Source organism: Aquarana catesbeiana, linkage group LG01 (assembly GCF_042186555.1).
Source record: "Aquarana catesbeiana isolate 2022-GZ linkage group LG01, ASM4218655v1, whole genome shotgun sequence".
NCBI classification, from domain to species: domain Eukaryota; kingdom Metazoa; phylum Chordata; class Amphibia; order Anura; family Ranidae; genus Aquarana; species Aquarana catesbeiana.
In genome coordinates this window covers 64,799,889-64,825,417 of record NC_133324.1, presented here as the reverse complement: position 1 = coordinate 64,825,417, position 25,529 = coordinate 64,799,889, and the positions used below count along the sequence as shown (strand labels likewise).

General features: G+C 45.0%; 1 protein-coding gene across 2 annotated transcripts in view; it reads right to left on the bottom strand.

Moving 5' to 3' along the window:
• SKA1 (spindle and kinetochore associated complex subunit 1) overlaps positions 1-25,205 on the bottom strand; it is a 31,479-nt gene extending 6,274 nt beyond the window's left edge. Inside the window, exons 1-6 of one of the 2 annotated variants that reach the window (XM_073619706.1) lie at positions 25,028-25,205; positions 20,818-20,932; positions 18,195-18,319; positions 17,652-17,743; positions 7,912-8,049; positions 4,727-4,896 (exon numbers count right to left, since the gene is read on the bottom strand). In XM_073619706.1, coding sequence (XP_073475807.1) covers positions 4,727-4,896; positions 7,912-8,049; positions 17,652-17,743; positions 18,195-18,319; positions 20,818-20,905 — 613 coding nt within the window. In that variant the 5' untranslated portion in view covers positions 20,906-20,932; positions 25,028-25,205. Of the gene's footprint in view, positions 1-4,726; positions 4,897-7,911; positions 8,050-17,651; positions 17,744-18,194; positions 18,320-20,817; positions 20,933-25,009 lie in introns of both variants that reach the window. The other variant, XM_073619697.1, reaches the window with a different exon arrangement.
• Positions 25,206-25,529: the final 324 nt, after the last annotated feature.

The window sequence follows — 25,529 nt, the reverse complement described above, 5'->3', positions numbered from 1 at the left end:
ACAAATCCATTTAGAAATAGATTTCGACGCTGCCTGTCCTCTTTTAGGACCGTTTGGCAACACAAACAAAACATCTGTTTTACGAATCTGAGCGGTCACCTTTAAATAGACCTTGCCTGCTCGCACCACATCAAGAGAATGTAGTGACCTCTCTTCCACAGAACGAGGTTCTGGACAAAATGAAGGCAGAACAATATCCTGGCTTAAATGAAAACCTGACACTACCTTCGGTAGGAATTTAGGATGAGGCTGCAATACAACCTTATCCTTATGAATAATCAAATATGGCTCTTTACAAGAAAGAGCAGCCAACTCTGATACTCTTCCTGCAGAAGATATGGCAACCAAGAAAATTATTTTTCCTCGTCAAGAGGACCAGGGGAATATCTCGTATTGGCTCAAAAGGCTGCTTCTGTAAAGCCGACAGGACTAAATTTAAGTCCCAAGGGTTCAGGGGTGACCTGACTGGAGGATTAATCCACGTTACCCCCTGAATAAAGTTATGAACCAGAGTGTGTGAAGCAAGTGGTTGTTGAAAAAACACAGATAAAACCGACATCTGGCCTTGACAGTACTCAAGGCCAGCTTAATTTCTAATCCTATCTGTAGGAATTCAAGGATCCTACCTATGACATATTTCCTGAGGTGCCAACACCTGGATTTACACTAGGAGACATATGCCTTCCAGACTCTATAGTATATGACTCTGGAGGTCGGCTTCCTAACATTAACCAAGTAGAAACTACTGAAGCTAACAGCCCACGATCTTTTAGAATGTGGATCTCAATAGCCAAACCGCTAAATTTAGCGTTTGTAAGGTAGGATGGAATACCGGACCTTGTGAGAGAAGGTCTGCCCATAGTGGTAGGATCCAAGGGTCCCCTACCGCCATTTTTACGATCTCGGAAAACCAAGATCTCCTGGGCCACAAGAATCACCTCCTTCCCTTCTTGCTTGATCCTGTGAGAAGGCGCGGAAGCAGCAGAACAGGAGGTAACGCATAGATCAGTGAAAAACTGATCCCACTGAAAAAAACAGGGTATCTGTTCCGTATGCCATTGGATCCCTTATCCTTGACACAAAGTTGTCGATCTTGTTGTTGAACCTGGACGCAAACAGATCCACGTCTGGAACTCCCCATTTTTGGCATATTGACAGAAAGATGTCGAGGTGAAGGAACTATTCTCCCGGAAACAATTGTTGGCGACTCAAGTAGTCCGCCTGCCAATTCTCTCTTCCTGGAATGAAAATTGCTGATAGGCAAGGAATGTTGTTTTCCCAAGATAGAATACGATTCACCTCTCTCTGGGCTGCACGTCTTCTGATGCCCCCTTGGTGATTGATACGGACCACAGCTGTGGCATTGTCGGATTGGATCCCGACAGGACAATTCCGTACTCTGAGCGTCCAGGCCTTCAGGGCCAGGCGTACTACCCGAATCTGTAGAATATTGACGGGAAAGGTCATCTCTGATTGGGACCATTTCCCTTGGACAGACGCTTCTTCCAGGACTGCTCCCCAGCCCAGAAGGCTGGCATCTGTTACCACTTTTCCAGGTAAATGGTAGAAAGGATTTTCCTTTTTAAAGATTTTTGAATATTAACCACCAATTAAGGCTCTGACGCACCTTGGGGGATCAACGCTTTGGGAATTCCAGAGCTTGGACCTTCTTGTTCCAAGTTGACAGGATACTGTTTTGCAGCAGTCTTAAATGAAACCGCGCATAACGAACAGCCTTGAAAGAAGCCACCATCTTTCCCAACAATTCCTTTCGTATTAGGTTCTTCGGACATCAGCCTCTTCCTGTTCCCCTGTAAGAAATTCGTCATCTCTCGCCCCTTGTTCCTCCGCATGAGGGTCCTGAGCAATGGACGGGGACCTGTTTACGCTTAGTCCCACACCGGGATGCGATTAAAGCATCAATTTTTTGCTCCAAACTTAGAATGGTTGGAGAAAAAAAACCTCTTTAGTCATATATACAGGGGCTGCAATGCTAAAAGCAGCTGCAACACTTGCCCCTCCTGATGACTCATTCTGACCAGCCATATTACTCTCAGGGGAGGACGCCATCTTTTCTGAGATGGGTCTAGGCTCCCTAGTGACTATAGTCTTTCTAGAGCCCCTTTTTTGAGGTGATTTTAACCTCCCTTCTGACCATAGCCCGATGCACAAAGCAGAGGTACTACTAGAAGGAATGCATGCATTGCTTGAGCAATAGTCCAGCTCTGCTGCTGCTATTAATGCTCAGCCTGATGCAGTAGTAAATGTGTCAAAGGAATGCCTGTGTCACCAAACCTCATATATACCTTCGCTCTTGTGTCCCTCCGCAGCTTGCCAGCAACAATGGTGCCTTTAAAACAGATATTCCCAGATAACGCTGGGCGTTGGAGGACACCAATGCCGCGCTAAACCCCCCCCTCTCGCTTCGGCCCTTCCTCTCTCCTTTAAAAAGAAAGCTTTTCCCATGTGAGTGCGGGTTCCGATCCTATGGGATCAATAGAAAGAAATGGCAGAGTGGGGGCCTGGAAGCCGTTGAGCGGCGTGCCATTTGCGCTTCCTTTTTCGAACCGCTCCTACCCTGAAGAAAAAACAGCACAGGGGGCGTTTGGAGGGGAGGCAAACCCCCCCCCCCGACTTACCGGAGGTCTGTTGCCGGCCAGAGGAAGAGAAAACTGCTGTTTCCTGGACACATCGTGGGCTCTCTGCATGAGATGTAAGTGCTCTATACAGTCCCCAGTGGTGACACACAGGCATGACAACATTTACTAATTAAAGGGAGACATTCATAAGAAAATTTTGAAAATTTCTTAGAAAAACTCCACTTACCTTTCCGGCCGCAGGGTTTTCTGTGGTGGGAAGACCCAATCTTCACCCTTCATGGTGGGTTCCGTTAAACCTTCAGGAGCTGGGGATCCTCAAGGAAACCCACAATCCTGGACCTGTAATAGCACCACTGCCAGTAAAACTTTATGGCCTTAATACCAAAAAGTACTGGATCCCGGGGTCCAGCTCTCTAAAAAGAGAAGCGTTACAGGCAAAACCTCGTTTCTTCAGATACGAGGCCTGGGTACCATTCAATTCGGGCCAAAAAGACACTTTGAATGGATCCGGCTGCATGGCTAGCCCCAGCAAGGATTGCTCCAGTGGAGCTCAGCACAGCACATCTTAACTTGTGACCAACACCTTAGATACTGGTGAAAAAAAACTGAGGTACTCCCATCAGTGGGAGGGGTTATATAGGGAGTGCACTTTTTAATTTAGGGTGTGCCAGTGTCCATCATGGGTTTTACTTCCTCTTTATTCCCCTGCAAAGTAAAAGCATGATGGGCTAGTATGCATCGCATACTAGCCCATTATGTTGCACTTACCTGAAAACGAAGCCCGCGATGTCCCCACTGATGGCCGCGTCTAGCTTCACCCCTCTTTCTTCCCGGGGGCCGTCGACTCCGTCTCTGTGACTGTGGCAGAGTCACGGGAGCCGACGATCACGGCATGGGCCCTATAGCAAGTGTATATGGTTAATATCTCCTAAACCGTGCAGGTTTAGGAGATATTTCCAGTACCTACAGGTAAGCCTCATTGTAGGCTTACCTGTAGGTAAAAATGGCGTGTAAGGGTTTACAGCCACTTTATTTCTATAGGCGCGTTTGATAAGCATCAGTATTTTGAGCAAGTGTGAACAAGCCCTTAGGTTGTATATCTGCTGTTAATACGACAGAGCCACAGAAATATAAAGAAATGATTGACCTGGCCACAACCACTGCCCTTAAAGCCCAGCTCTGGGAAACTAACATTATCCTTGGGTTGCGCCTGCATTGCAAGGGTTAGCTGCTTGTTTAGTCTAATCTACGGGAGAGGATCCATCTTTACTTACCTGATCCTCCAGCAGATAACCCTCCTATAAAAGGTCCAGTGGTGGAATGTCTCTTGGCAACCTTACAATGCACTGGCTTTGATGTCAGGCCCTTAGAGAGGTGGGGAGAAGATGCTGCAGGGACCAGTGTAGCAAGGGGGAAGAGTGGAGGATCAGATTAGTAAATCTGCTTTTCAGTGACCCCTGGAGCTAAACTGCTCCCGCACTGCATGGGATAACTTTATAGTTTGACCCGGAGTTGGGCTTTAAAAACTAGCAGTCTCTCAGTTCAATGACAGTGTGTAGGTGTGGGCAAACTTTAGTACTATAAAAAAAAAAAAAAAAAAAAAAAAGTGCAGAAGCTTCACCTGTTAGAATGGCAGCTGTCCATTCCTGACTACGATAGGGGCAGCATAGTGCGCGATTCATCACATGGCTTTTTTTTTTGCTTTGGACAAAACTTTATTTGAAGTGTAGACTTTATCTATACACTGTACAGCAGTGCGATGTGCTGCGTTGCTGTACATTGCCATGCTATTGTGTACGTTTTAATGCAGCTCTGGGCTGCATTGGGACACACAAGAAACAATTGTTTTCTGTGTGTCCTTGCAGTGACAGATGTTGATTTTTCTAAAATCTGGTGCAGCTCTGCATTAAAAAAAAAAAAAAAAAAAAAATCAGAAACCAATCAGCTTCCAGGTTTTTTTTTGTGTCAAAGCTTAATTGAACAAGCTGAAGTTAGAAGCGGATTGGCTACCATGCACAGCTGCACCAGATTTTGCACTTCCCAGCTTTAGTAAATCAAAATCTATATGTGAATTAGCTAGTGAAAGTCACTTTCCTACACTTTGCACAGTCTGGCTTTAAGTCTACCTTTTGTATCTTTTGATTCGTCATCTTTAAATCGTCCGAGTTGCTTCCTGGCCAAATTGTTCAGATTTTTCAGCGGCTGCTGCATGATCTTGTATTTTCCCACAACGGCCTTGTTGATTTCCTCAATAAGGCTGTTAATCTGATCGTACGTCAAACGGTTCTTCATATATCTGCCAAAGAGAAGCAAATAAAACAAGGACAGCGGTCATGCAGACGTGAGCTAATCAATCGCATCGCAAAGTTTAACTTCACTGCAAGCTCCACCAATGCCCCAGCCTTGGATGTGTCACATAACAGCCACTGCGGTCTTGTACAACAAGCTAAGTAGGAGGTCCAAGTAAAGACTGAATGATAACTTGTGTTCAGATTTCCTTACTGAGATCCCTGAATGTATTAATGATCTTGTAGGCGATTTAACCTTCCACAGCCGTCCAAAACTGATTTATCCAGTTGTGGTGGACACGTTCATTGAAATGATAAATTCAATTTTATTGAAAACTACAAGCCATCAGCCACAAAGACTGTCGGTACTTGTAGTTATGTCATTCACAGAACTCTGTGAATGAAGGAAGCGGCTGTGTGGGCGGAGCAACACATGGCCCCGCTCTTTTCAAACAGTGACAGCTGGTGTGGGGAGAAGATCCCCGGCTTGCTGTCTGAAGGGGGGGTGGGTTGGAAATTGGGGAGCGGCTGCAGCTGCGGGACCATGTTCCACCCTAAAAACATGTTCCCAAAAGGTGAACTTATTCATTTTAGTCAAATTCTAAGGCTATAGGCTCCCCACCCCCCATTCAAAGATTATTCTATTTTCCTTGTGAAAGAAAAGATGCCTATACATGCCTATTCTGAAGCCGATCCAGTCCCATCACATGATCGGGTCCCAGCATCGACTTTGGTGTAGAGGAGGGACAGCCGACAACTGCTGCCCCATCATAAGCCTATGGGCGACATTATCACTCAGGCTCTGCAGCCTGTCGGTTGTCCCTCTTTTACACTGAGGCCAACCTTGGGAGCCGATCATGTAAGTATAGGCATCTTTTCTTTCACAGGGCAGATAAAATAGTATTAGAATGGGGGTGGGAGTAGGTTTAGCTTTAGTTAAAATTTGACTGAAATGACACATTAAAGTGGAACTTCACTCTCCCAATCAACATTGATTATTTTTAAAGTGGTTGTAGAAGCAGGAGATTTTTTTTTATCTTAATGCATTCTATGCACCAAGATAAAATACCTGTGTGCATGAGACCCCCCCCCCCCCCCCCACGCTTACCTGAGCCTATCTCGATCCAGCGATGTTGTACAAGAGGCTTGGCTGTCCAAGACTTGTCCAGAACTCTTCCTCCTGATTGGCTGAGACACAGCAGCGGGCACTATTGGCTCCTGCTGCAGTCAATCAAAATGAGTGAGCCAATCAGGAGAGAGAGGGGGCAAGGGAAGGTAGCAGCTCTGTGTCTGAATAGACACACAGAGCAGCGGCTCAGCTTGGGTGCCCCCTTGGCAAGCTGCTTGCTGTGGGGGGCACTCGGCAGGAGGATCTGGGCTGCTCTGTGCAAAACCATTACACAGAGCAGGCAAGTATAACACGTTTTTTTTTTAGGGTCAATTTAATCCTCATGCTGCTGGAATTAGTAAATAGATGAGAAAGTATATTGTATTTACTTGTCTTAAACTTTTTTATTTAATTTTTTGCATTTCTTCAGTTACTTCCTGGTCTCTTGCCTAGGCAAATGCCATACATCCCAGGAGTCTTCAGGAGGGGTTTTTTCAGCCAAGCACGCCCTCCTGAGCTAAGGGCAGATGGATTCCAGGAAGTAAATGCTACATGAGTCATTTGCCCTTACTCAAGATGGCCACAGCCAGAAATGCCAGGGGGTGTTTTTCAAAGTGGTCTCTCAATAAAATAAATCATGGAGACATGGATGCATGGGAGAGTTTTCTTAACCACTTAGCGCAAATTGCCGTCATTGTACGTCAGTACTTTGACGCTAAATATGGTTGTTTTGGCAGCAGATATCTGCCATAACCCCAGTATTTCAAGAATGGCAAGTGGCTATCTTTCAGATAAAAGTGGCCTGCGCTGCAAATTCACTTTTATCGGGGCAGGAGAGGGCCCCCGCTCGGCTCCATAACATTGAATAGCGGAAGCGACATCAAACGTCACTTCCGCCCAATGGTCTTAAAGGGGAAATTTTTTTCTTTTTTTTGCATTTTAGTGTAAATGTTAGACCTGAGGTCTTTTTGACCCCAGATCTCACATTTAAGAGGTCCTGTCATACTTTAATTTTTCTATTGCAAGGGGTGTTTACATTCTTTGTAATAGGAATAAATGTGACCCATTTTTTTATTTTTAAAAAGGACAGTGTAAAAATAAAAAGTAAAATAAATAAATAAAAAAAAAAAAAAATGTTAAAAGCTCCCCGTCCCAACGTGCTCGGATGCAGAAGCGAACGCATACGTAGGTGGCGCCCGCATATGAAAATGGTGTTCAAAGCACACATGTATGGTATCACAACGATTGTTAGAGCGAGAGTAATAATTCTAGCACTAGAACTCCTCTGTAACTCTAAACATGCAACCTGTAGAAAACTTTTAAACGTCGCCTATGGAGGTTTTTAAACGGTAAAAGTTTGTTGTCATTCCATGAGCGGGCGCAATTTTGAAGTGTGACATGTTGGGTATTAATTTACTCGGCGTAACATTATAAAAAAAAATTGGGCTGCGCAAATATGGTGTGACATAAAGTATTGCAACGACCGCTTTTGGTTTGTGGTGCTCAGATCCACTTTAATGAAAAGAAAAATTTCATAGTAATACTCAGCTATTGGGAGATTGGACCTGTGCCGGACAGCGGCACAAACTGCAGATATACAGTCTAGTAGCAGGGATCAGAGACCAGAGCCAGGGGGAATAACTTATGGATTGTTTTGAGTCTCTGAAAACCATGGAAGTCTATAAACTGCATTATGGCCGAAGCAAGTTAGTGCAAAGCCTGAAACTGGATCAAAAACAAAAACAAACAATCTATGGGGAAGCAAGGACTCTTCAAGGGTTCTGGATGTGCACAGAAAGAGGAGCAAACAGCACAGATCCTACACCACGAGATAGCAGACGGCAGGTAGGATCAGCCAATCAAATGTGTCCATTTCTAAGTATAAATGTTATTCCTTTATTATAGTTCTACTTACGCAGGGACACTTTCAAATTCCTGCACGGTTATCAGCTCCATCTCCTTGATGATATGTTTCTCTTTGATCGGTTTCTTCACCGGCTCTGGAGCAACCACCTTTACTTCCACCGGAGCAGCTTCATTTGCAGCTGGACTGCTGTTTAAAGAGACAACAACGCTTTAATGCTAAAGTTAAACCTGCTTAGATTTTGCCTTCATTGGTTTCTCCCAGCCCCCCCCCAATCAACATGCTCTATGCTTCTCTATGCAATGCAGGCAGATCATGGCTGGTGGGAGAGGCAGGGTGCTGTACATAGCTTCCTGAAAACTTCACAGCTCCCGGCCTCAGGGGCCCTCAGACCAGATGCAACCACTAGGCTGGCTCTTGGGAAGAGTTATGCAAACAATAAAATGTCTTCATGGGCAGATGTCAGTCTAGTGGAGTGGGCACTCAGTGAATTAATACTATCCAGAGAACTGCATTAAAGTCAGAAAGCTCACCTATCGTATAATTATTACAAATTCTATATAATCCTTTGCAGGCAGAAGTAAAAAAAAATTTTGCTTTGATATAAAAAAAAAAAAAAAAAAAGCCAAACCTAAACGACCCCTTTATTAAAAATGATTGTAAAGGATCGTTTATTTTTTAAAAACAACAAACATGTTATACTTACCTCCACTCTGCAGCTCGTTTTGCACAGAGTGGCCCCGAACATCCTCTTTTGGGGTCCCTCGACGGCTCTCTCGGCTCCTCCTCACATCAGATAACCCCCTGGGAGAAGCGCTCCCCCCCCCCCCCCCCGAGCCTTAGACACGAATGTCGGACTCGGCCCCGCCCCCCCATCATAGGATTTGATTGACAGCAGCGTGAGCCAATGGCTGCGCTTCTATCAATCTATCCAATCAAGAGACCCCGTGGAGAGAGGGACAGCGCGCCCTCACAGAGTGAAATACGGGGGCTCAGGTATGTAACCGGGGGTGGGGGGCTGGTGACTGGCAGGTGTTTCATAGGATGCATTAAGGTGAAAAAAAAGACAAGGATTTACAACCCCTTTATCAGAAAGGTGTGATCACATGAGTGTTTAAAAGCAAAGGATTAGCGTTAGGGTTCCTGAATATCCAATTCCATGTCCCTGCCTATGGAGGGGCAGTTTTTTGGCACAAGAACAGGTCTGGGATAACTGAATGTAGCTTCCATAACCCTCAGGAGCCATTTAAAAACGCCTTAGAACCCTTAAAAAACACCTTAAAGCGGTAGTAAATCATTGATTTTTTTTTTAACCTGCAAGGCAATATCATAATATGCTAGTATACATTGCATACTAGCATATTATGTGAAACTTACCTTAGAACAAAGCCCTCCAGCGATGCGCTGTCACCGCTGACTGGGCTTCCATCTTCACCCGGTCTTCCTTCCGGGTCCACACACTCCGGCTGTGCGAGCGGCCGGAGCTGCAACGCCGTCACTCCCGAGCCGCAATTTACGGCACAGGACTCTGAAGGAACAGCCCGGGTGGCCGTTCCTCCAGAGCGCATGTGCCAGTGACGTCACCGACTGCATCTACAGTATATCTCCTAAACGGTGCACAGTACCTATAGGTAAAAACTATGCATGGGAGTTTACTTCCACTTTAAAGTGGTTGGAAAAAGTTAAGGGTTTGTTGTAACAGACTTACCCGGGATAGAGGCTTTTGGAGGGGACTGAATGCAAGCCTCTTGCTGACCGATTATGGGCCCTGGCATTTGGGGAACAGTGCTCTTTGTGAGCTGTATGCCTGGGGACTCTTGAGGTGGTATTACTGTGGATTCGGGTTCTGGTCCCCCAGGACACACAGACTCTGGGGACCCTGTGTATGCCATATGGGAAATGAGGGTATGTCTTGGATTGCTTAAAATGGGACAGTAATATTTATCCCTCAGTATCTCCCAGGATATATATGTAAAGACTATTATTGGTTTGTTTGATTCTGAACTGAACATGTTAATTGAGTGAGCTGATCACATTGGCCTCCAGGACTGGCTAGGAGACGAACAGTCTACTCCTACTATAGTTTGTTGATGACTAGGCTGAGGAGGGGGATTCCTCCAGCAGCCCCCCTGCTGATAAGACTGATTCATACTGTTGGGACACATACTGTGAGGAGATGCTGATGTCAGCAACTCCAACTACCTGTCTTGTTGTCTGCTATAATGTGTTTAATGTAAATGAGTCTAGTCTGGCTTACCACAGGTTCTAAGGGTATTCCACACATTGTTGTTTGTTCTAATTAACCCTGTGTTGATGTTTATGGTAATGTGTATTGAATAGTCACCTAGTCTGGGTAAATGATTTAGTAAACTAGCTCATGTTAATTAGGTTACAGTTGTATTGTTAGAGGAGGTTCCAACGGCATATAAAGTCTTGTAATTTTTGATTCTAAATAAAATAAACAGTCCATGTTAGCAGTGAAACAAGTGTTGCCTTGTTTTGTGCTTGGGAGCGGTTGGAATATCTGATATCTGTGCCCAGACTGGGAGGAAGTGGTATATGACGGAAGCACTCAAGCAGAGTGTGTGACGTTTCGTTACATTTGTTTTTATGCATTAAGATAAAAACCTTTCAATAGTAGCTCCCCCCAACCCCCTTAAACACTTACCAGAGTCCTGTACCAATCTAGCCCTGTCCCGTCTTTCTGGTCTCACAGGCTTTGCAGATAGCGTGAACCATTGGCTTCTGCTGTTGTCAACCAAATCCTGAGAGGAGAGAGAAGGGGGACAGGGCCAAGCCACGTTGTGTGTGTCTATGGCCGCACACAGCCTGGCTGGGAAATGCGCCCGCACATGTGCCCCCATAGCAAGCGGCTTGCTACATGGGCACGCGGAGAAGAGGAGGAGAAGAGAGCACCAGCGTGGGACCCGGAGAGGAGGAGGAGGCGCGGAGAGCACCAGTGTGGGACTCGAAAAAGAGGTGGAACAGAGAGCGCCAGTGTGGGACCCCAGAAGAGAAGGTTCGGGGCCACTGTGTGCAAGACTAGTGCATAGAGCAAATAGGTAGATCTTGTTTTTTATTTTAGGAAAAAAAAACACTTTAAGGCAGCTCAGAATAAAAAAAAGAAAAAATTTCCCTAAGACCCCTTTCACACTGGGGCTGCCCGGCAATAGCGGTAAAGCGCTGCTCATTTTAGCGGCGCTTTACCGCTGATTTAGCGGCGCTTTTCGGCCACCAGCGGGGAGCTTTTTAAACCCAAAGAAGGGGTTAAAAACACCCATGTTGCGGCGCTTCCAAAGTGCTGCCCGTTCATTGCAATGGGCAGGGGCGTTTTGGGAGCGCTGTATACAGCGCTCCCAAACCGTCCCAAAGATGCTGCTTGCAGAAATTTCTAACGTCCCGAAAGCGCACCGTTCCAGTTTAAAAGCATTCAGGCTCACACTTTGGGAGGCAGTTTTCAGGCGCTTTACAGGCGCTATTTCTAGCGCTAAAACGCCTGAAAACTGCCTTGGTGTGAAAGGGCTTTTACAAACATACCTGTAAAATAAGCCTATGAATGCTCACCTTTCTGCTGTCTGTGTCACCAGATCAACAAGAAATCTTCCTTTGAAGAGATGACACTTCCGGATGCGTCAATCTCCCGCTCTCCCGCAGCTCTAACTGGTTCTTCCACCTGACCTCCATGTCACTATTGTATCCTGTAAATAACTGGAAGGTCAGCGGGAGGTACCAGGGAGAGCTGGTGGCACAAGGTAAGTTTTAAGTCTTATTTTACAGGTATGTCTGTTTGGTTAACATTTTCATGACAAGGTTGCTTTAATTTCACCTCTTTGCCCCCAAAGAATATCACAGAAATTTCAGAGAAACGTCCCAATTTTTGCTGAAACTTTGACGTATTCAAAAAAAAATCTCAATTTCGCTAAACACACAGCTCAAATATTTATATGTGAGCCAATTTACCTGTCTGGTCCAATTTCCAGCACTGCAATTTAAAGTGATTCTAAAGTCCAATTTTTTTTTTATCTTAATGTGTTCATTGCATTAAGGTAAGAAAAGACCAAGTACTTACTTATATTACCCTCCTCTGTCTCTAAACACTTATCTGGCTCCAAGTCACAGCTCCAGCACTGCTCCATTCACTATATATAGGCTCCTGCTACTGTCAGTCAGACTCCTGTGAGGAGGAAGTGAGGGGCGTGGCTTACCGATGCTTGGCAGCACGAACGCTTCCTTAGCACCTGGCTTGCTGCAGGAGACACCAAAAAGTAGGGGGAAGCCGACAGCGATGGTGGGGGGACTTCCAGAAGTGTGTAAAGTCACTTTTCTGTGCAATATCTTTCCATAGAGCAAGTAAGTATAACCTGCACCCACACTGGAAGGCTTAGGCCCCTTTCACACAGGACGGATCCGTGTTGATCCGACCCGTGAACATCCGCTGCTCAGCGGGGATCTCTCCGTTTTCCCCAGCTGAGCCGGCGGATGACAGGGCGGGACCCGCACACTGCGCAGGGACCGCCCTGTCAGATCTCCGCTCTCCCCTATGGGGGATCGGAGGAACACGGACCGTCTGTCCGTGTTCCTCCCATCCGCTCTGCAGACTGATAGAAAAATAAGATTTTCTTCCGTCTGCAGAATCGGACAATAGCGGGGCCGGATGATATCGGGTGTTAGCGGATGTACATCCGCTGACACCCGCTATCCCATAGGGATGCATGTATGTCCGTATTTCATCCGATGGATCAACAGATGGATGAAATACAGACATACGGTCCACATGTGTGAAAGGGGCCTAAAAGTGACTTCAAACATTTAATAATAAAAAAAAAAAAAAATACATGCTATACTCAACTGCTCTGAGCAATAGTATTGCACAGAGCAGTCCTGATCCTCTTTTTCTCAGGTACCCCGCCGGAGCTCCTGGCTCCCCCCACCCCCACAGCAAGCTGCTTGCTATGGGGGCACTTGTACGGGCTCGACCTCGAGCCAGCTGTGTGTGTCCATAGACACACAGAGAGCAGCTCTACCCCCCCCCACTGGCTGCGATTGACAGCAGCAGGAACCAATGGCTCCCGCTGCTGTGTCTGAGCCAATGAGGAGTGAGAGAGCCTCAGCTCTCGTGCAGTGCTGGATCGAGATTGGGATCAGGCAAGTATAAAGGGGTGGGGGGGAGGCTGCATGCACACCTTAATGAAGACAATGCCATAAGGTAAAAAGAAAAAAAAAAACCTTCAGCCTATAGAACCACTTTAACTGCTCGTTTTGTCTTGGGGAGATGGGAAGTACTTTATTGTACTTGATCCTCCACCTCTGCCCGGGCAGGTGGAGCTCCCCTATGCTTCGGCGGTGGACCGTCACTTGGCATCATCCTGTCCAATGCAGAGCTATGGACCTGCAGGGTCTTGATGTCATCAGGATCTTAGACCGTCAGAGCATAGGGGAGAAACGTTGCAGAGACCGCTCTATCAGCACAGAGGAACAGGTAAGTAAATCTTCTTTTCTATGTTTGCTAGACCTAAAACGCAACCTGTACAGCTGCTCCTTAGGCTCTGCATGTACCAGGCACGTCTAAAGAACTTAAGTAGTTAAACAGTACAGCCTGGTCACAGACTAATCGTGTTTAGCAAATGAGCCGCAGGTCACTAATTAGGCTATTCCTCTGTTCTCTCTGTTCCTATCAATTAGTCCTTTGCATTAGATTGACAGCACTGTGCAATGCAGTACAGCCTGATTGGAAAGGAGTTCTATAAATTTCTTTCCCAAACGGAGTTGCAGGGCATTACAACATGGTTAATTTAAAAACAGACAAGTGTATTTTTTTTTAAAGGCTCCTCAAAGAGTTGCAATAAATTCACAACTGGATTAAACAAAAGGTCTTATTAGATATGCCTATGGTTCTGCTATAATGAACTTGCAGGTGACTTCCACTAGAGGGCAGCAACAAGCCATACACAAACCTCTATTTACTTACAGGTTGCATAGATCAATCTTGTAAATTCCTTGAAGAAATCAGACATGAAATATCTGTAGGTCAGAGTGTCTATTCTTGTCATCTCTTGCACTTTTTGCACGGCACTTTTTCATCATGTCATTCGGAATGAACGAGCATGGAAACCGCTGCAGGTCTCATCAGCTAAACTGTCACATTGTTCTAAGTAAAGCTTGGATCAACTGCGTTGCTAGGGGCAGCTTTAGTTCAGCTGTTTAAAGCAGAACTCCGGGCTCTTAAAAATGCTCCCCGCCCCCTCCTAACACCTATGCTGACTAAATTGTGTAAGAAAGATGTATATACACTTTCCTATTTTCAGTCTGTTCCGGAGATGTGATCCCCTGTGTCAGCCAGCGCCAGCTGCAGGGGAGAGGAGGGAGCGCTCAACAATGGCTGAAATTCCTGGGGGTGGTGACGCCGCCCATAGGCTTCCTATAGCCCATCCATTGTCAGTGCTCCCTCATCTCCCCTGCATCCATCGCTGGCTGACACAGGGGAACCGTTCAGTCACATGATCCGGGAGCAGGCTGAAAATAGTTATGCATACAGATCTTTCTTACACAGGTTAGTCAGCAAAAAGGTAAATGAGGGGGGGGGGGGGGGAGCAATTTAAGACTACGTGGAAGCTTGGAATTCTACTTTAGAGTTTGTAAAAGGTATTTTTTTTTTAATTAAAAAAACAAACATGATATACTTGCCTGCTCTGTGCAATGATACTGCACAGAGCGCCACCCCTCCCGCCACCCGCTGGCACTCCAGGCTTTCCCTCTTCTGTGTGCCACCATAGGAAGCCGCTTCTTACGTTAGCACACCTGCAGGCTCACTCCCAAACCAGACTGTGCGTCAATAGGCACACACAGCGCAGCTCAGCCCCGCCCCCCTCACAGGATTTGATAGACAGCAGCAGGAGTCAATAGCTACCGCTGCTATAGCAGCAGCCTGTGAGGACAGGAACACAGACAAGTGCTGCTGCAGATGGGCACAACGCTGGATCGAGATGAGATGCATGTAAGCTTAAGGAGGCGTTAAATTTACTAGCATTTTTTTTTTTACCTTAATGCAGAGAATGCATTAGGGCAAAAAAAAAAATGTTTAGGCTTTAGAACCATTTTAACCACTTCAGCCCCGGACCATTTGGCTGGCCAAAGACCAGAGCACCTTTTTGCGATTTGGCAGTGAGTCACTTTAACTGCCAATTGTGCGGTCGTGCGACGTGCCTCCCAAACAAAACTGACGTCCTTTTTTTTCCCACAAACAGAGCTTTCTTTTGGTTGTATTTGATCACCTCTGCAGTTTTTATTTTTTGCACTATAAACAAAAAAATAGCGACAATTTTGAAAAAAAAAAAAAAAAAAACGCAATATTTTTTACTTTTTGTTATAATAAATATCCCCAAAAATTACATAAAACATTTTTTTCCTCAGTTTAGGTTGATACATATTTTTTTTTTTGGGAAAAAAACAAAAAAAAAAACAAACAAAAACAAAATAGCAATAAGCGTTTATTAATTGGTTTGCGCAAAAGTTATAGCGTCTACAAAATAGGGGATAGTTTCATGGCATTTTTATTAATAATTTTTTTTTTTTTTTTACTAGTAATGGTGGCGATGAGCTATTTTTAGCGTGACTGCGACATTATGGCGGACAGATCAGACACTTTTTCAGACGCTATTTTGGGACCATTCACATTTATACAGCGATCAGTGCAATTAAAAATGCACTAATTACTGTGTAAATGACACTGGCAGTGAAGGGGTTAATCACTAGGGGGCAGTGAAGGGGTTAAGTGTGTCCTAGGGAGTGATTCTAACTGTAGGGGCTATGTGTGACCCGACACTGATCATCGCTCCCGATTACAGGGAGCGGTGATCAGTGTCCTGTCACTAGGCAGAACGGGGAGATGCTTGTTTACATCAGCATTTCCCCGTTCTTCCTCTCCGTGAGACGATCGTGGGTATCCCCGTGGACATAGAGTCCACGATCACACTCACGGAGCTCGCGGCGGGCACGCGCGTGCCTGCAAATCGCTTCTTAAAGGGCAACGTACAGGTACATTAATATGCCTGTATGTGCCCATCTGCCGACGTATATCGGCGTGAGCCGGTCGGCAAGCGGTTAAAGGAGTTGTAAAGGCATTCTATGCATTAACATAAAAAGCCTTCTGTGTGTAACAGCCACCCCAGCACCCCCCCTAATACTTACCTGAGCCCCCTCTCTGTCCAGTGATGTCCACAAATCTGTCGGCTGACAGGGACTCTCCCTCCTGATTGGCTGAGACACAACAGAGCCGCCATTGGCTCCCGCAGCTGTCAATCAAAGTCATTTAGCCAATCAGGGGAGAGAGCGGGCCGGGCCTAGCCAGGGCTCTGTGTCTGAATGGACACTCAAAGCTGCAGCTTGGCTCGGTTGCCCCCATAGCAAGCTGCTGGTTGTGGGGGCACTTGACAGGAGGGAGGAGCCAGGAGCACCGAAGAGGGACCCGAAAAGAGGAGGATCTGGGCTGCTCTGTGTAAAACCAACTGCAGAGAGCAGGTAACAATGACAGGTTTGTTATTTAAAAAAAAAAAAAAAAAAAAAAACAAAAAAACTTTACAATCACTGTTATGCCCCGTACACACGGTCGGATTTTCCGACGGAAAATGTGTGATAGGACCTTGTTGTCGGAAATTCCGACCATGTGTGGGCTCCATCACACATTTTCCATCGGATTTTCCGACACACAAAGTTTGAGAGCTGGCTATAAAATTTTCCGACAACAAAATCCGTTGTCGGAATTTCCGATCGTGTGTACCCAAATCCGACAGACAAAGTTCCACGCATGCTCAGAATAAATAAAGAGATGAAAGCTATTGGCCACTGCCCCGTTTATAGTCCCGACGTACGTGTTTTACGTCACCGCGTTTAGAATGATCGGATTTTCCAACAACTTTGTGTGACCGTGTGTATGCAAGACAAGTTTGAGCCAACATCCGTCGGAAAAAATCCATGGATTTTGTTGTCGGAATGTCCGATCAATGTCCGAGGCATAAGTCATTTATAGCGCCAACATATTACATAGCGCTTTACAGTGCCATGTACACAGTTCCATGCCCAGAGCCTCATAAACCTACAATACAGACACGGATTAAACCAATTCTCATATAGGCTTCAACATGTTCTCTTTTTAAATCTGCTGCTTTGATTAACCACTTGTACTCGGGAAGATTTACCCCCCTTGATGACCAGGCCATTTTTGTGCGATATGGCAGTGCGTTACTTTAACAGACAATTGCGTGGTCGGTTTTTTCCCCACAAATTGAGCTTTCTTTTGGGGGTATTTGATCACCTCTGCGGTTTTAATTTTTTGAGCAAAGAATTTTGAGAAGAACCCCCAATATTATTCCTTCTGAGCCGCCAAGAAATCTTCCAGGAAGCCAGAAGAATCAAAACTTTGCATGTATGCACTAATTTTAATGTGCTATCTCAGAACGTTTGCATAAAAAAAAAAAAAAAAAAAAAGAGATATCTATATATATCTATATATATATATATCTCTATACTGTATATATATATATATATATATATATATATATATATATATATATATATATATATATATATAAAAAATCTTTTTATATCCGCACTGTAGCTGTCTTTCGTCTATAGTGTGGGCACCAAGTGGTTAACTCGGCCCCGCCCAACCCGCATCATTGGATTTGATTGACAGCAGCGGGCAGACACCTTTGTGGGAACTGAGCCCAGGAATCCAGTGCTGACCAGTCTGCCACCCATCATTTCTTATAAACTCTCCACCCTTTTTAATATACCTGCTGGGGCCTTTCTTGGGAAGGTGGACAGGAATATTCTCGTTAAGGTGAGATGCTGCTTTAAAATCTTTCTCAAGGCTGATCTGTAGCTCCTAAAATAGATAAAATGAGAAGTTACTATAATAATATATATAATATAATATATTTACACACACAATATGTATATATATATATATATATATATATATATATATATATATATATATATATATATATATATATATATATATATATATATATATATATACATACATATATATATATACACACACACACACACACTGTATGTATATATATTTCTATTATGTACATAAACTGAATGGGTTGCTTTACAAGGTGAGGGTTCACATATACTGTAACTTCTGACACCTGAATGAGAATATTTACTCTACCATAGTCTGTATGTACAGGTTAACTAATGACACCATGAAACTACATGATCAAAGCATTTAATGCTGGTGAAACACACAAGGTACAGGAAGGAAGGTTTATAATGCCTTTAAAAGTTGCAAGGCCAAAATGAACAGAAAACAACGTTCTTACCTTTAAAGAGTTGGCAATGGTTTCCTGATACTGAACTTCTTTTTCCAGTTTATTGAGGAGTTCACACAGCAAATGAAGTTCATGGGCCACTTTATTGAGTGCACTCCTCAGGGGCGGATCCTGCCCTATTCACAGGACACAAACAAGAAGCTGGATTGAACCACTGAACCAATAGAGGCCCATGCGTGTTCTACCATAAACAGTTAGTGCAAATCACCACAATATACAGAATGTTTGTCGTGGCCTTTTCAGGCTCATCTGACATAATCAGAAGAAAACATAAAAAAAAAGAGGAAGAGGAGGAGGAAGAGGAAGAGGAAGAGGAGAAGGAAGAGGAAGAGGAAGAGGAAGAGGAAGAGGAAGAGGAAGAGGAAGAGGAAGAAGATATTTCACCCAAAACCTGAAATGAACTGCCACGCTCCAGTAAGATTCTGCTAAATCAGAATAGCAAAACCAAAAGGACAAATAAAATCAATACATAGAGGATTAATTCCTAATCTGGTTTAGATGCAAACTCCTGGAAAAATATCTTTCTTCCTAAAATGTGCACAAAGACTGGTGTAAGTAGAAAGCCTTCACCACACTAGGCTCGATCAATCGAGGAGAATCGTTATCACGATTCTCTGCCCCCCACGATCTCAATCCCGGATTTGAACGATTCTTATAGGGTTAAAATAAGAAATTGACAGCTTACATTTGAGGAGGTAAAAAGTGTGCAGCGATCAATGGTGTCCCCGGGATGCTGGCATCATTATTGTGGCGTGATGGTGAGGTTTCCTTTATCAGAGCCAGCGTGGAACGCAAATGGCGGAGATACCGGAACTGATGTCAGCAAAGAACGTGATGGTGATGTTGTGGATGGGATTGGGCAGTATCGCGTTTCTTGTTCCCACACGTGTGGGAGTGAGTGGCAAGTTCTCTCTCACAGTCAGTCACACAAATTTTTTTATATTATATTACATTTATTTTATGATATATAGATAGATAGATAGATAGATAGATAGATAGATAGATAGATAGATAGATAGATAGATAGATAGATAGATAGATAGATAGATAGATAGATAGATAGAGATAGAGATATATATATATATATCTCTATCTATCTATCTATATATATATATTTATTATATTCCAAATCTAAAAAAATAATTTGTTATAGTGTAATAAAACAGTAAAAAATAAAAATTGAACTGCCCCCATCCACGCGACCTACTCAAGTCTCGCCCGCATATGTAAATGATGTCCAAACCACACATGTGAGGTATCACCGCGATCGTTAGAGCGAGAACAATAATTCTAGCACTAGACAACATAGACTAACTCTAAACATGTAATTGCATTTGAAAAATTACAGCGCAAATACCGTGTGACATAAAAAAGTTCCAACGGGCGCCATTTTATTCCCTAGAGTGTCTGCTAACAAAAAAAACCATATAGAATGTTTGGGGGTTCTGAGTAATTTTCTAGCAAAAAAAATATGATGATTTTTACATGTTTGCAGTGAGAGAATCGTGATTCTTATTTTCTAAGAAAAAAAATTGTGATTATATTTTTTCCAGAATTGTGCAGCTCTACTCTAGGCTGAAGAAAAGGGAGCAGATCCTGCTTCGAATTAAAAAAAAAGGGGGGGGGGCACAAGCCCTTAGGACTGTTCTGCTCTCTGTTCTATGCAGTAACTGTGACAGACACAGCACAGTACAGTTGGATGCATCGATCGTTCTGCCCGTCACTCTCACTCAGCTAAGACTGGGAGGGAGGAGGACGGGGGCTGTGCAGACTCTGCTCACACCGTGCAATCACTACATGATAAGGAAGAGAAATGCAAGATGTCTGCTGGAAGCTCACATCCCGGACACAAGGCTTGACCTGGCGGAGACCTGTGGCATTTTTTCCCCATGCTGAAAACTGTTGCGATCTTGATCGCCTAACTGGGAAAATATGTGATTTGTTTTACATTAAACAAGGGAGTTATGACTGCATCTAGATGCCATAACTCCGTTATATTCTTTTCCCTCAGGTGCCGGACCTTCAGATAAAAGTGGTCCCTTTTAGAAGTGCGCTGCTTACCTTACCGATCGGTGAGCCCGGGACTCAATGCGGCGCCAGCTTGCCATAGAGATTAGCCATGGCAAGATGGCCGCCACTCATCTCTATGCCTTTGGAGGACCCCGGAGCGACGTTACTTCCAGTTCTCAGGCCAACCAAGCATGGCTTTTTTTTTTAAGCATTAGATACATTTTTTTTGATCTTTTGCTTTTAAGGGTAGAGGAGAGATTTGGGGTCTTTTAGACCTCAGATCTCCCTATAAAGAGGACCTGTCATGCTGTATTGTTACCGCAAGGGATGTTTACACCGGGATGATCATCCCAGTATAAACACTTAAAGTCTATCAACATACGTTGTACGTACGTCGCTTGACCGCTACGAACGTGCCCTGCTTGTTTCAATGAAAGGGAAGTGATGGGGGGGAAAAGGAGAGTTCGGAAGCACGCAGAGGACTTAACAAGGAGGCAAAAAAAAAAACAGTAGGAAATTATTTCCTGAAAAATAGATAATAGAGCCATTAGGTACTGAACGTGTATGGGTTATTTTGGAAGAATAAATCAATTATTGTGCTGACCTATTTTCCGAAGCTGCAGAGTCTTCTTGATAATGGAAATTTTGGAATGAAGATGAGAACACAAATCATCCAATCCGGCGGCGTCCATCTCTGATAAGAACAATGCAGAGAAATCCTGCAGGGATGAGATCGGGTCAGTACAGAGGTGCGAGACATTAAATTGGTTGTAAAGACACTCTCTGCATTAATGTAAAAAAAATAAATAAATAAAAAATAATTAAAAAAAAAAAAAGAAAAAACACACCTTTTAGATGTACCCCCCTCCTTATCCACTTCCTGAACCTCCGGAAGATTTACCCCCCTTCCTGACCAGGCCAAGCATGTATGGATTGGTTTGCGCAAGCGTCTACAAATTATGGTATATATACTGGAATTTTTATTTATTCATTTTTTTTATACTAGTAATGACGGCGATCAGTGACTTATAGCAGGACTGCAATATTGTGGCAAACATTCTGACACTTTGTGGGAACCAGTGAAACTAATAAAGTGATCAGTGCTTTTTTTTTTTCTTTTTTTTTGATAAATGTGTTTATTATTTTATGCAAATATGTAACAAAATCTCCTCACCATGCAGGGCAAAATTTACAATAGAAGTAAAATCAAAAAACAGTACTTCAAGAACAATCCCCCCCCCCCCCCATTCCCTGCCCAGCCAAGCTCACCACCCTGCAGGCAACTCCACCATCCCGGATGTAGGACACCCTCAGAGGCACGAATAACCAAAGCAATAACTCATAATTTAAATCAGTATGCAGCCTCTAAGACAGGGATATGCAATTAGCGGACCTCCGGCTGCTGCAGAACTACAAGTCCCATGAGCCATTGCAAGGCTGACAGTTACAAGCATGGCTATCACAGGCAGAGGCATGATGGGACTTGTAGTTTTGCAACAGATGAGGGCCGCCAGTTTGAGACCCCTGCTCTAAGATGATAAAACAGCTGGACACACAGTCACGGATCTAGTTTGTGCTCAACCGCCCTAACCAAAAACCTCAGCATTTAGAGCAAATACTTGAGCATGGTACATCCATTGTTCACCACTTTCCACAGTGATCAGTGCTTAAAGTAACTGTAAAGTCTCTTTTTTTTGTTAAAAATAATAAACACATTATACTGCCCTCCTCTGTGCAGTTGGATTTGCACAGAGCAGCCTGGATCCTCCTCTTCTGGGATCCCTCTTTGCTGCTCCTGGCCCCTCCCTCCTGACAAGTGCCCCCACAACAAGCAGCTTGCTATGGGGGCACCCGAGCCGAGTGACAGCTCTCTGTGTCCATTCAGACATGGAGCTGTGGCATGGCCCCGCTCCCTTTCACTCCTCATTAGCTAACTGACAGCAGGAGGAGCCAATGGCGCCACTCTGCTGTCTCAGCCAATAAGAAGGGGAGTCCCAGGCAGCCGAGACAACATCGCTGGATAGTGGGGGGGGGCTCAGGTAAGTTATTTGAGGGGCTAAGGGGGGCTGCTGCTTTATCTTAAAAACGTGCCATACAACTGTATGTCGGAACTCGCATTGCTCAGAGATCGCATGTGATCGGCACCTGAGGTGCGGGTGCGAATCACATGCGATCTCTGAGATGGCGCTAGTGTGAACCCAGACTTATGTGTAAATATGAGATCTGAGGTCCTTTTGACCCCAGATCTTACATTTAAGAGGTCCTGTCATTATTTTTTTCTATTACTATTGATGTTTACATTCCTTGTAATAGAAATAAAAGTGACCCAAAGATTTTTTTTTTTTTTTTAAAGGACAGTGTAAAAGTAAAAAAAACAAAAAAAGTTAAATAAATAAGAAAAGAATTTGAAGCGCCCCGTCCGGCTGAGCTTGCGCACAGAAGCGAACGCATACCCAAGTTGCGTCCGCATATGTAAACGGTGTATAATGCTTTGGGGGGTAAGAAGTAATTTTCTAGCAAAAAAACAAACTGATTTTAACTTGGAAACACCAAGTTTGAAAAATCCGGTCCTTAAAGTGGACCTGTACAACAACAGGAAGAGGACCAGGCAGCCATACAGAGAAGATTTCTACAGAATTCCCCCAAAAAAAGATAACATAGAAAAAAAATCTTATTTTTTTTTTTTCACCTCTTCCCGCCCGGCTTATAGCAGATTGACGGCCGGGCGGTGGTTCAGTTATCCTGACTGGGCGTCATATGACGTCCTTCAGGATAACATGCCGCAGAGCGCCCGCGGGGGCGCGCATCGCGGCGATCGGTGGAGCAGTGTGTCAATCTGACACACTGCTCCACCGATCCGGCGGAGGCTCTTTACCACGTGATCAGCCGTGTCCAAATCACGGCTGATCACGATGTCAATAGGAAAAGCCGTTGATCAGCTTTTCCTCACTCGCGTCTGACAGACACGAGTAGAGGAGAGCCCATCGGCGGCTCTCCTAACGGGGGTCTGAGCCGATTGTTTATCAGCGCAGCCCGCTCCTCGGATGCCCACGCTAGATCACCAGGGAAGCGGGCAACATGTGGATGGCCAGGTATGTACCCCATGGCCATTCACATGTGCCCAATCTGTGCCCACAAATGGGCACTGACTGACACCATTATAAAGCAGTGATGCCCAGCAATGCCACGCATCAATGTCATCAGTGCCACCAGTGTCCATCTGTGCCACCCATCAGTGCCCATCCGTGCCACCTATCAGTGCCACCCATAAGTAACTATCAGTGCCATCCATGAGTGCCCATCAGTGCCATCCATAAGTGCCCATCAGTGCCATCCATAAGTGCCCATCAGTGCCATCCATAAGTGCCCATCAGTGCCATCCATAAGTGCCCATCAGTGCCATCCATAAGTGCCCATCAGTGCCGCCTATGAGTGCCCATCAGTGCCGCCTATGAGTGCCACCTCATCGGTGCCCATCAGTGCCGCCTTATCAGTGCCCATCATTGAAGAAGAAAAGGTACTTATTTACAAAAATTTTTAACAGAAACAAAGAAAAACTTGTTTTTTTTTCTCAAAATTTTCGGTCTTTTTTTATTTGTTGCGCAAAAAATAAAAACCGCAGAGGTGATCAAATACCACCAAAATAAAGCTCTATTTGTGGGAACAAAATGATAATAAATTTGTTTGAGTACAGTGTTGTATGACCGCGCAATTGTCATTCAAATTGCGACAGCGCTGAAAGCTGAAAATTGGTCTGGGCAGGAAGGTGTCTAAGTGCCCCGTATTGAAGTGGTTAAAAATCGTTGGATTTATATCCCCCCTGATGGGCTCTAAGATGGCACTGATGATGAGGTACTGACAGTCATTACTAATAGGCACTGATTGGCATCTGATGGACGGTGATTGGTAGATGTGGTGGACACCTCTGATGGGGGCTGTGCTGATAATCAATGTGCCGATTATCAGTGCAGACCCCCCCCCCTCCTCCTCTGATAGGAGAGCCGCCGATCGGCTTTTCCTTGTCAGCGCGAACCGAGGAAAGACGATTACCGGCACTTCCCGGTTAAACGTTGTGATTGGTCAGAGCTAATCATGTAGAGTAAAGAGCCCACGTCAGAGGCTCCTTACCACGATCGGAGTTGAGGCGTGTCAGAGTGACACACCGCCGATCTCAGCGGGTGGCGCGATCGCGGCTTATCCCGTCGGACGTCATATGACGCCCAGTCAGGAATAACAGAACCACTTCCCGGCCATCATTCTGCTATAGGCCAGGCGCGGTTAAAAAAAAAACAACCTGCCGTCATTTTCAGCCAAGTCCATCCTTCATTTTTTTTAGTTTTGGCACCTAAATGTCCATTCGGTGCCCCTCCAGTCAGTGTGGAGACAAAGATGGCGCCACATCTCTGCACACGGCTTTGTTTACTTCCCACGTTCTGTGATTGGTGGGAAGAAGTGACGCTCCCCGGTGACATCAGTATTCTGAGAGACAACAGAAAATATATATATATATATATATATATGAGAATCGCTGCTACTGGTGACGTCACCTGACGCAACCTGGGCAGTAGAAGGATTTCTATTACATTATTAGTCAGAAATAGAAGCTTTATCACGTGACATGGAAGGGGGGAGTGTGTGTCTCTGGGACAGGGTCTCTTTAGCCAATATGGGACAAACTGACCCCCAGAGGTTCCAAGCTCAGGTCTGTAGGCCTCAGTCTATACCTTCTATACCTCCTCCTCCACCACCACCACCACCACCACCACCACCACCACCACCCCACACCCGGGACTTACCACAGACAACACACCGACCTGACAACCACAGCCAGCTGATTCAAACAGACCCGCCAGGCACACCTCCAACCAATCACCGCAGCCCGAGCTCGGGGCTCCATGCGCTAACACCAATCACCGCTGTCCCTGCGTCAGAGCAAGATCTTTCCACCAATCAGTTCGCCTGAGCGCCGAGCACTAATCACCAATCACTGCCGTCCCTGCATCAGAGCCAATTCTAACCACCAATCACCCGAAGCAGAGCGCTCGGCGGCTACCACCAATCGCCGGTGCCCGAACACTAGAGCGCCAAGTTCTGACCAACCAGCGTCTCCTTTGAAAAAAAGCAAAAAGCTAAGGGCAATCGTCCATCTTTGTGAAGACCAAACAGTCGTTTACTTAACAATGCGCCCACGCAGGTATGAGGACACGTAGCTTGGGTTAGGATGACGGCCGGAAAATGCATCAATACATTAAAAAAAAAAGATCACGAACTGTATTCCTTATGGGTGACTGTGAGCAAAAATAGCGGCTTGTAGTG